Genomic DNA, 12,138 nt, shown 5'->3' on the forward strand with positions numbered 1-12,138 from the left:
CGTCTTGCCAGCGCAGTTTAAGGCTCGGGCCAGAATTAGCCCTCCTGTTAGCACATGCGCTTCCTCCCGGCAGATGGGAAAGAAAATGCCTCGACGTGGACCCGTAATGCGAAAGCTGGCACACGTACACACACACGTACACACGTCAAAAAGGCTAGGCTGTTATACCTGGCTTTCTGCAAACCTGCCATCCGCTCCCATTTTGCTGAAGGCCGTATTAAAGGAATGCTCCAGCATATTTCAGCCCAATCTCTGTTTGCTGTCGTATCTGTATGGTACATCTGCATCTGTATAGTGTATAGTACAGACGTTTTGTGTACATATGTGTTTCTTTGTTTCAGGGTTTCTGTAAATCCTTAAAATAGTCTTTTAAAAGGGTTTAGAAACACATTCAAGGTCGTGTAATGTCTGAAATTCTCTCTTTTTCCCTGTGAGCGCTATTCGATTCGAAGTTATTACATAAAGATCATGGCAAAAAGGGCTGTTGTGTATGTTAAAGTAATTAAAAACAGTCCAAAAACCCAAGATATCATGCTGACAGTGGTCCTGTGGTCAGAAATCACCACTGATTTAGGGGAAGTGGACGACAGAACTCTTCAGTCAGCTCTAACACACTAAAAAAGAGGCTGTGTAAGCATTAAAAAGCTATTGCTAATCGATTGTTGTGAATAAAATAAAATAATATAAACATTAATACATGTCATATGTAATATTGGGGGTATTGTAGTGTGTTGAAATATTAGAAAAAAGCTTTTAAAAGGTCTTAAAAAGCATTGAAATTGTAATAAAAAATAAAATCACACTTACAGTAGGAGCCAGTGAGCAGGAGATGGAAGCTCGTTCCAAAGGCCCAAGAAAAAATAGAGTAATAAAAAATAAGAGCTTACTAACTAAACCTCTTTATGAATGAAAAACATAGCGCATCCAACAAGAACAAAAGCCTCGTCTTTTACACACCAATTACTACTTACACAGAGGCTCCGTAGCTCACAGAAAGCACTGAATCTACCCACTGATCTATCTAAGTATGTATAGTGTGAACTTGCATGCACTATTACCCCTCTGGGGGCAGATTTACACCAGTGCATTTCCATTCCACTTGTAGAATGATCACTAGGGACATCCTACAAGCAGGATTGTGTGTGGAATAGTAGTAAAACAGCTGTAAATACAGATTTAGGTTGCTAAATATGTCCTTCACAAGCTTATATTTAATGACTTGTATATAATATGTAGTGTTTAACCTTAACCTAAGAGAATGCTGAACAGAACAAAGTCAAAAACAACTATAAAATTCATTATTTCAATGTTAAATACACTGATGAGGTCTGGTTGGGGCCCAGAATGTCCAAATATTGCCCTGGATCTGATCCAGTCATCTTGAAAGGCCACATTCGTTTCGTAACAAGGGGCTGCTCCTGTAAACAAAAGAATCCTGCAAGTGCTGTATCTCAGGGAGTGTCTGGCTGCCTGGCTTTGATCACGCTCAGTGGATTCTATTCAGAGCTGAAGACGGCGGTTTGGAGGCAGAGGCGTTCCAGGGCGCTGAATTAAAAAGCTGGAATTGAAATCGTTGTCAGAGCGATGAATAGTTAATGTCAGGTGAACGCTGCGTCAGTCTGCAGAAAAGAGGCTCTTTTACTAATGAGAGACGAGGCTGTGAATGCTGAGGCCTGTGGTGTCGCCTGCAGTTTACAGATATACTACAGCATTTTCCAGCCTAATCTCGGCAACATCAGAATCGTACCCTTCAGCTTGTTTCTTTGTTATCGGATAAGAATAGAAAACCTGTTGACTTACAACTCGCGTATTGTAGAAGTAAATGGGCAGCTGCTGGAATACATTGCATGAATAGGTGTTGAAGTGTTGGAATATGAAATATACTAATTACAATTCTAGCTACAATGGTTACATGCTAACAATATAGGTGATGGACATGATCAAATGTTCTGCCAAAACTATTCAGAACAACTTTTCAACACTGGACCTACAAAGGCAATTCTGTTGATGGTTGATTTCACTGACCTTCTCAAAGGCGTCCACCATATCTGTTGTTCAACCTACTTTTTTATATTAATGACTGACGTTCAGTATATAATATACATTGATCTACAATAAACATAATTGACTTATTCTATTTTGTTGGTGTCAGAAACTAATTTTGAACAAGAATAAAACTCTTTAAAACTAATGATCCATCTATATTACATCTGATTAAGCTCATACAATCAGGGGGGAAAAACATAGCGCATCCAACAAGAACAAAAGTCTCAAACTTTTTTGATACAGCAGTGAAAAGGCAATGGTAGCTTAATGGTAGCTTATCATACATACATTCACTGCAGCCTCTCAGGAGGCAGATTTACACCAGTAAATGTAATATTCAGGGGGCCAAGAACAAAACTCCTGGTTTCCTTTAAATTTGAGGGATTTGGATGTAAATGTCAATAAAGTTGACATGACTTGATCAACTGATATATTTGTTTAAACAAGCTTTTTTAATAAATATATTCTACAAAAACATATGACAGACATTTACCAACAGAATTCAGCGAAGGCCCACTGGCTTCAGTCGGCGATAGAACCGGTTTCTCCTTCCCTCTCTACGTAAAATAGATACTAGATATTTTAGCCGATCCTGAGAACTGATCAGATCATATAATCCATTCTTTATTCATCCATGCAGTTCCTCATTCACCCACTAGATGGTAGTACAGACCTCGTGCATAGCTGATAGCCAGTCTGGTGGCTCAACTGGCTCAAAATCACGTGCTTGTAGAATTTGTACAACTACCGAGCCTCTTCGGGGAAGCAGTTAGCAGCACTAACTTGATAACCCCTCTGAAGAGTCCATCACTCAGCCCAGTACAGTGAGTGTCAGTGAGTAACAGCACTCTGAGTTCACGGCCCCCTCGGCTGGCGCTCGGACTTCGACAGTGTTCAAATGTGGTTATTTCCAAAAGGTAACGCACGCTTCATCCTGAGAGACACTGCAGGAACGATGCTAAATTAGCAGGTTTGCCTGGAAAGGTTAATGTGGCATGCAGCCCTACCCTCGATGGATTGGCTGAAACACTGACGGGTCCATCGCGAATTATTACATAGTTTCAAGTCACCAGGTTTTCTCTTCTTTTCTAAATACAGCAAAGTGTCACCAGATGACTATCTTTGCTAATCACCCATGCGCCACAGATAAGGCAGATTGAGCTTTGGTTGAGAAAAAAAAAAAACGCTGAAGCATGCCTTTAGGTTCACAGTGAAGCGAGTATCGAGGCTCCCTCTTGCATTTCAACAGCGAGAAATGAGAGCAGGCAATTGAAATGCAAGTGAGCAAGCCCCACAGTGGCGAACTTCAGCGTCAGCTCTGCTAGCGTTCCTGAAGGTCCCTCCAGCCTGACTGCTGTCATAAAAGAGCCTCTAAAAGTGGAGCTTCCGCAGAACCAGGCTGCTGTACAGGTTCCAGTACTCCTCTATAATCCGCCTTCTCTCATCCCGGCTCTGTTTCCGGATGGCGTGCGGATGTGGGTTAATTTTGCATGAAGTGAGCAGCGGTGGTCTGCAAACCAGAGTCTCGTTTTAGAAACACACATATGTGGCGAGGGTTGGGAGTCTAGGGCTGCAGCTGTGCGTTAGAGACACACACACACACACCTGTGGAGAGGGCAGAGACTGTAGGGGTGTGTATAAGAGTCAATACAGCAGAAGCAGTGCTGTACGTGTGTGTGAGTCAGGCAAACACCAAAAACACACACACACACACACACACACGAACTTGTATTCCTGTCTTTGTGAGCTGAGGTGTTTCCATATGAGGGTGTGTAGATAGCTGGTAGCTGTAGTGCAGTTTAATGATGGGTGGGCAGCCAGATGAAGCCCCCACCCCCCTCACACACACATATAATACAATAGAAGAATTTCATACATATTCATATACATATAGTAAAAAATGAATGCACTAATTCTGCCTTTTGGAAACCAGGTTATCTATTACTGGCTCTGATCAGAACTGATAAAGCAGGTGAAGATAAATCCAGTAAAAAGGAGAAACAAGAGCTTCTCATTCTGAAGAAAGAAAGTAGTGAGATCTTGTCGGTGAGCTAGTCTGAAAAACAGAGCTTGGTTCCTCCAGGTTTCTCCTGGACGCCCCCCAGTCCAGCCAGCACAGCGTGGAGGATGTGTTCAACTCCATCAGCAGCATCAGCAGCAGCAGCTCACCTGATTTACCATCATTAAGCCCTGATTTACCACCAAACCAGGTGTTGATCTGAGGAGAACTCTAAATAATACTAGACTCCATGAGAGAGGAGAACTTTGGAGATATTCTAATGATGAACACAGTGATGGAGAACCACCACCACTTTCTGTAGGAGTGTTATTATTAGTGTTTATTCTAATATCAGTGATTTACTGAGCAGATAAACACTTACTGACCAGTCCAAAAACATTTAATAATCAATCGGTTAAACAAAATGAACAGAACTGGGGAGTCACTGAGTCACTAACGCTAATCCTAACCGCAGTCACACACATGGCTCTGTAAAAGTAAAACTCTCGCGCTGGGCTTGAATCTGCAAATTTGGCATTCTTACCCTCTGCCATTAAAAGCCATTCAGAATGAAACCATGGCAACTGCTCTCTCTCTCTCTCGCTCTCTCTCTCTGTCTCTGTGAGTGAAGACAGTGTGTCACAGTGTGTAGCTGAAAGAGTAGTGTGTGATGTAAGTGTATGTGTTCTTCCTACCCAGCAAAGCATCCACACTGCAGCATACACACACACACACACACACACACACACACACACACACACTCACTCGTACTCTGCTAAAGCTCCACACAAACAGGCCTTCTATTGTGTTTCGACCAGGGAAGTGGATCTTCATCTGCTGGAGCTGAAGATGAATGTTTCAGTGAGGTGGTTCTCTTCCCTCCAGCCGACGCTGATGCAGTATTTATACAACACTCATCGCCCACTCTTCTCATCTCCCTTATCTCGCTCGACCATCTCTTTTCATCTCTCTCATTCCTCTCTCATCCAGCTCTCTTTCTCTATATCCCTCCTCCTCCTCCTCCTCCTCCTTCTAACTGCCTTACTCTTTCTCATCCCTCTCCCCTCTTTCTACCTCTCTTTCCTTTTACCCCCCCTCTCTCTCCTGACCAGTCCATTCCTTTTACCCCTCTCTCTCTCTCTCTCTCCTGACCAGTCCATTCCTTTTACCCCCCCTCTCTCTCTCTCCTGACCAGTCCATTCCTTTTACCCCTCTCTCTCTCTCTCTCTCTCTCTCTCCTGACCAGTCCATTCCTTTACTGCCTTACTCTTTCTCATCCCTCTCCCCTCTTTCTACCTCTCTTTCCTTTTACCCCCCCTCTCTCTCCTGACCAGTCCATTCCTTTTACCCCCTCTTTCTCTCTCTCTCCCCCCCTCTCTCTTTTCTAGTCCATTGCCTTTACCCCCCTCTCTCTCTCTCTCTCTCTCTCTCTCTCTCTCTCTCTCTCTCTCTCTCTGTCTCTCTCTCCCTCTCTCTTTTTCTTGACCATTTCTTTTACCTCTCTCTCCCTTTTTTCCTTTCTCATATAATTCATTCCTTTTTGTTTTAGCAAACAAAAAAGATAAAAAGGTTGTCCAAAAGTTTGTGGACACCCCTTCTAATGAATGCATTCAGCTACTTTAAGTTGCACTTGTTGCTGACACAGATGTGCAAATACACACACAGCTTTTCTAGTCCCTGTAGAGAAGTACTGCCAATAGAATAGGACTCTCTAGAGCAGAAAACATGAACCTATGGGCATCATGCTGCCTAATAATGCCAGGCATGGGCTAGAGGGGTATATAGCCGCCACCCCCCCCCACCCAGCATTGAGCTGTGGAGCCAGTAGAGACAGTTACTCCAACAAAAGCAGGATAAACACTTTTTAATACCCTTGATTTCAGATGAAACAGTGAATGAGCAGGTGTATACATGTACTTTTTTACATATAAATGAATATTTATATAAACATTTATATTTTAAAGTGCATATTGTGACTGATGGAGATGGAGAGAGTTGAAGGTGGCAGTGAGGAAGACTCTGGATCTGGAGGACTCGTGTAGGTGTTTAGGAGCTGAAGGCTGTTGTGCTGTTTGTCTGATCTGAATAAAGAGAGCAGATGGAGCTGCTTTTATCCAGCAGCCAACCGGAGGTCAGAACACAGCACAGTGGACAGGAGTAAGAAAGAGAGGCAGGGCCATAACCTATGCTAAACAGTGAGCGAGAGAGAGAGACAAAGACTGTGAGACCAAGAAAGAGAGAGAGAGAGAGACAGAGCGAGAGAGAGATACAGGGTCATGGCCTGTTCTAAACAGAGAGAAATAGAGGAGGGGGGGTGCCCTCAGGCAGAAATGCTAACTCTGAGAGGAGTGAACGTGTGGGTGTGGAGAGAGAGATTTGGGCTCCACACATTTATGTGTGTGTGTGTGTGTGTGTGTGTGTGTGTGTGTGTGTGTCACCTGAATGATAACCCCTCCCCCCAATCCCTATAAACTGCACTTTTCATTAGAAAAGGTAAAAGAGAAATACAGGAGCACATGGAAACACCCCGCAAAGACATGAAAACAAGTGCTTGTGTGTGTGTGTGCGTACTGTTTCCTGTGGGTCTCATCATTAATACATCAGGCTGTTCATTGAGTTCAGGTTGTGTTATCAAGCAGAAATGCTCCAGTTATGAACACTGAGGAGATCTCTGTGTGTGTGTGTGTGTGTGTGTGTGTGTGTGTGTGTGTCTCTGTTTTTCAATTTTATATCTCCTCCATGAACTGAGAGATGTCTTGGTGGAAACCTGGGGAAATCTCTGAATTGCATCTACATCTTCAACAAACACAGCTTGCTGTCTGAAAAACACATATGCTGGCCACTTTATTAGAAACACCTGTACCTTTTGCTTCCACTTACTGGCCACATTATTAGAAACCCCTACCCTGTGTATCCACTAACTGGCCACCTTATTAGAAACCCCTACCCTGTGCTTCCTCTCACTGGCCACTTTATTAGAAACCCCTACCCTGTGCTTCCACTCACTGACCACATTATTAGAAACACCTACCTTGTGCTTCCACTCACTGGCCACTTTATTAGAAACCCCTACCCTGTGCTTCCACTCACTGACCACATTATTAGAAACCCCTACCCTGTGCTTCCACTAACTGGCCACTTTATTAGAAACACCTACCATGTGCTTCCTCTCACTGGCCACTTTATTAGAAACCCCTACCCTGTGCTTCCACTCACTGGCCACTTTATTAGAAACCCCTACCCTGTGCTTCCTCTCACTGGCCACTTTATTAGAAATCCCTACCCTGTGCTTCCACTCACTGGCCACTTTATTAGAAACACCTACCTTGTGCTTCCACTCACTGGCCACTTTATTAGAAACCCCTACCTTAAGCATCCACTCATTGGCCACTTTATCAGAAACCCCTACCCTGTGCTTCCACTCACTGGCCACTTTATTAGAAACCCCTACCCTGTGCTTCCTCTCACTGGCCACTTTATTAGAAATCCCTACCTTGTGCTTCCACTCACTGGCCACCTTATTAGAAACCCCTACCCTGTGCTTCCTCTCACTGGCCACTTTATTAGAAACCCCTACCCTGTGCTTCCTCTCACTGACCACTTTATTAGAAACCCCACCCTGTGCTTCCACTAACTGGCCACCTTATTAGAAACCCCTACCCTGTGCTTCCTCTCACTGGCCACTTTATTAGAAACCCCTACCCTGTGCTTCCTCTCACTGGCCACTTTATTAGAAACCCCACCCTGTGCTTCCACTCACTGGCCACTTTATTAGAAACCCCTACCCTGTGCATCCTCTCACTGGCCACTTTATTAGAAACACCTACCTTGTGCTTCCACTAACTGGCCACCTTATTAGAAACCCCTACCCTGTGCTTCCACTCACTGGCCACTTTATTAGAAACACCTGTACCTTTTGCTTCCACTCACTGGCCACTTTATTAGAACCCCCTTACCCTGTGCTTCCACTCACTGTCCACGGTCTCTAACTGCACACCAGAAAGGTGGGAGGGGTTTCTAATAAAGTGTCCAGTTGAGTTCCGAGTATTGCAGTGAGGTTGTTGAAACCAGTGTGTGTCAGACGTTTGGATCAAATGTCTTCTTTGCACCACCTTCAAAAACCTTCGATTTCCCCCCTTTGTCTTATTTAGGGATGCAGGGATATGGGAATTGTGGGCTGATGCCAGTATCTGATATATATGAAATTACGGATCTATCAATAATAATAACCAGAGCAGGTATTTCTGTAGTTACAAGTCATGCCAAAACCTTGTCTATCGTTACCGTCTTTCACTTTTTGACGTAATATAAATCTGACAGTTGTTCTTTACATTTTGCGACAATTTCCTGACTATTGGACCCACAGAAATGCTCCAGAATGACTTGAATGAACTCTTTCTACATTGACTTCCATTGAAAGCTTGGAAGTGTTTTTCCTTCTGCTGTAAAGTTGCGTTTTTTTGCATGACAGAGACGTAATACAGTAAGATGAAAGCAGGGCACATATTTTAGTTCATCTTGTAGTAAAAAGGTGCTACAAGGCGTTCTTTCTCTGAGTTAATGACTGCCCACTTATCCGGCCTGACCCGATTGAAGACTGATCACTGGGCTCCCCTTCACCCGCATCAGACCAGCTGCCCATCGCCCTGCCACTGCTAACTGCCTAATGTGTCTGCCACTATTATTATTATTATTATTATTATTATAATTACCACCATTAACCATCATTACTCTCATTCCTCTGCCCATCACTGCTATGATTATATGATTACTTATATTTTAGATTTCAGCACATCTGAGCAGAAGAACAGTTTAGGTGGTTCGGTGACTTTTATCAATAATTAATAAATAGTTCTGATCTGAGGAGTTCTGATGGGTCGGTTCCGCCTTGTGAGTCCTTGTTCCTCTCAAGGTTTCTTCCTCCAGCTCTGAGGGAGTTCTTCTTTTAAAGTTTTCATGATTTGTCGATCTTCTGTTCTCTTACTGATTCCTGGAAAGCTGCTTTGTGACGACGGCAGTTGTAAAAAGCGATATACTAATAAATTGGATTGGCTTTGATGTTTTAAGTGACTCCACAGAATAACCATGTTGGTTCCACTAGGAACCAGAGCTGTGAGAGTTTATAGAACCTGTGAATTAGTAAATAATCTTTCCCTCGACCTCATTAAACATAGACATGTTTATTTTATTAAAATGCTTCTTAATGGAACCACAAATGGTTCTTCTGTGGGCCCGCTCAAAGAACCCTTTGTAGCACCCTTATTTCTAAGAGTGTAATCAAGACAACCATATATACCATTGATTTTTGGAATTTGCCTCTACCTTTAGCCCATCCATGCAGTGAACACACACACACACACAAGTGAGGAAACACACACAGTGACAGAAAGAGGGGTAGCCAGAGAGGGCCTTACTCAAGCCCAGGTATCGAACCCACAACCCTGTCATCAATAGCCCGGTGCCTAAACCGCTGAGCCGCCACCACTGCCCGCATCATCTAACATTCCGCTTGTCTGGAGTTTAATAAATAATTTTAATCATCATATCGGTTTAAAGTATCAGCCAAATCGATCATATGCTGATCATTTTTGAAAGCAATTATGAATCGATAAGTCCGATATCATCCTGCATCCCTAATATTATTATATCAAACTCATATCTGCATGCCATGTGATTTACTGTGTGTCTATATGAGAGCAAAAGAGCAATTATGATGACGTTCTAATTGCTGTTTGGTTCCAGTGTGGACAGAACACAGCTGTGCGATCACGCCTCTTTATGGAGCAGTGATGGCAGACCTGATGTTTGGCTGTTTTTCTGTTTATTTGTTGTAATGTGTTTCTTTGCTTTCTTTAACCTCCTGCCGCTCCTGTGTGTGACGACCCCTGTCCTGCCCTCCTGCCCCAACGCCTCGCAGAGAGTTCAGAAGGCAGCCAAAATCAAGAAAAAGGCGGTGTGTAAAACTGATGCTTTAAAAGACACAAACCATTGAACAAGAGGAACGTCCTCCGGTTCCACCTCCCTCTCACTGCTCGTCTTTTGTCTGTCAGTCATCCTACAACTGTCAACACCAGCAGTCATCCCAAACCACCTTCATCTTTTCCTTTGGCTGGCGTGAATGAGAGAGAAAGGGAAACCGCAGAGGGCCTTTAGTGTATGATTCGGCCTGGTTTGAGATTTAGATGTGGTTCGAATTTTAAGGCCGTCCGTACTTAAGTTTTTCCCTGATGTCTGGGTGTTTGTCTGGGTCTGCGAATTTAAATGCTGCAACACTATCCTTAAAATAACCTTCAAAATCATCCCGATTCTCCACTTACTGTAACAGGGAGAGTGGCGTCTCCGTCATTCCCAATCTGGTCCGGAACCCGTGCTAGTCCATATGCACTATCGAGCTCTGGTGAAGCGATCTCCAGTCATATTAGTGTAGAATCCTGTAGTATTACTCTACCGCCTCAGTCCACATGCTTTCTGAGGATTTCTCAGCTTGTCCAGAAATCCACGAGGAGGCGCTCATAGCATGATTTGTATTGTCAGCAGTGGAGTAAAAGTGAATTATACTCCACACCTGTAGAGAGAGCCCAGGTGCCTAATACTGCTTTAAATCTGATATATGTTAATTATCTGTGGTCTGACCTGCTGGCTCTTACTCCCCACCAACATTTAAGACCGGATTGATCACCTTATTACTTTGGAAGATTATGAAATGTAAATAAAATATTTACTATAATAAATACTATAGCAAATACAAATATTTAATATGGTCTAATGTGGTCTCAGTGGTCTAATGCGCTACCCGGGGGGTCACAAGTTCGAATACCGAGCCGTGGTGCTTTGCCATCAGCGACCAAAGTCTGAGAGAGCACAATTGGCCTCCTCTCTCCGGGTGTGTAGATTGCGCTCTCTCCGCTCTCTTAGCTGGTCCAGTGAACCCGGGGACCTGGCAGTTTCTTCCAAGCATATCAAAAAGGCGTTGGCTGGCTTTACATGATAAACAAATGATAATATATATATATATATATATATATATATATATATATTATCGTCACTGTCGGATAAAAACATCACATTTACAGGAGAAGGAAAACATTTAACTCAAGGTCATTTTGGAGCATTTCTATTGGCCCATTCATCTTGAAATTCTGAAACAGAAAAAAAAACAACGGTCAGATTCCCGTTAGGTCAAAAAGTAAAAAACACCACAAATGGAGATACAAGATTTTCACATGACAGCGAAGATTACATTATCTACAAACCTAGCTAGTGTGCCTCCTAGTGGCAGCAGATGGTGAAATAGACAAGACAAGCATATACACATATTCACACTGCCCAGGGAGCAGAGAGGGTGAAGGGCCTTGCTCAAGGGCCCAATAATAGTGGCAGCTTGCAGAGCCCAGGTATCGAACCCACAACCCTATCATCAATAACCCAGAGCTCTAACCGCTGAACCACCACTGCCCCCTGATAGAGGCCCTTCCAAATGTTGAAGCTCTCGCTAGTTGCCGCTGTGACTAGCGAAGCACAAAAGCCTCTGATTAGCTCGCTTCTAAGCCCCGCCTCCACGTCCTTGTCGTCCACCCCGTAATGTGCATGATTACAGGGGGAGACTCACTGATAGTAATGGTGGACTACTTTTTAAATGAATCTGACCACAGCGTATAGACGGTGCTTATACAGGAGCTCTATCTTCATTATTATTAACTGAATAATAGAGAGCCTGACTCTGATGAGAGCCTGACTCTCCTAACAGCCTTTACAACGATTCTATTATTATTATTAATAGACAAGAAACGCCTTGTTGTGCTGCTGAATGTGCCTGTCAGCAGTCAACCCACCAAGGTCAGCAGTGAAGAGGGCACAAAAACATGTCCTGTCAGAGTGATTGTCACCGGCAGGCAGCGGGCAGCTGGTGATGACTTAATATAGCACCAACCGTTCGCTGGTACCAGCGCTGCATCACCCTGCATCACACGTCCTCCATGTCCATCCACATCTCACTCGCTCTCTTTCTCCCTCACGCAAACACTCAAGCCTGCCAGTCATTTCTGATTCGTTTGCTCGTGCCACTTGGCTCCGCTCGGCTCCGCTCTGCACAG

The 12,138-nt window shown here is 43.7% G+C and overlaps 1 protein-coding gene across 5 annotated transcripts in view; it reads left to right on the forward strand.

The window, feature by feature from the left end:
• The window catches only part of apba2b (amyloid beta (A4) precursor protein-binding, family A, member 2b), a 154,251-nt gene that overhangs the window by 116,181 nt on the left and 25,932 nt on the right, over positions 1-12,138 (forward strand). For 4 of the 5 annotated variants that reach the window (XM_072670963.1, XM_072670967.1, XM_072670964.1 and 1 more), the window contains one exon: positions 9,963-9,998. The exons of the other annotated variant lie outside the window; for it this stretch is intronic. In XM_072670963.1, coding sequence (XP_072527064.1) covers positions 9,963-9,998 — 36 coding nt within the window. The remainder of the gene's footprint in view (positions 1-9,962; positions 9,999-12,138) is intronic. 5 annotated transcript variants of the gene reach the window in all.

This window comes from Salminus brasiliensis, chromosome 25 (genome assembly GCF_030463535.1).
Source record: "Salminus brasiliensis chromosome 25, fSalBra1.hap2, whole genome shotgun sequence".
NCBI classification, from domain to species: domain Eukaryota; kingdom Metazoa; phylum Chordata; class Actinopteri; order Characiformes; family Bryconidae; genus Salminus; species Salminus brasiliensis.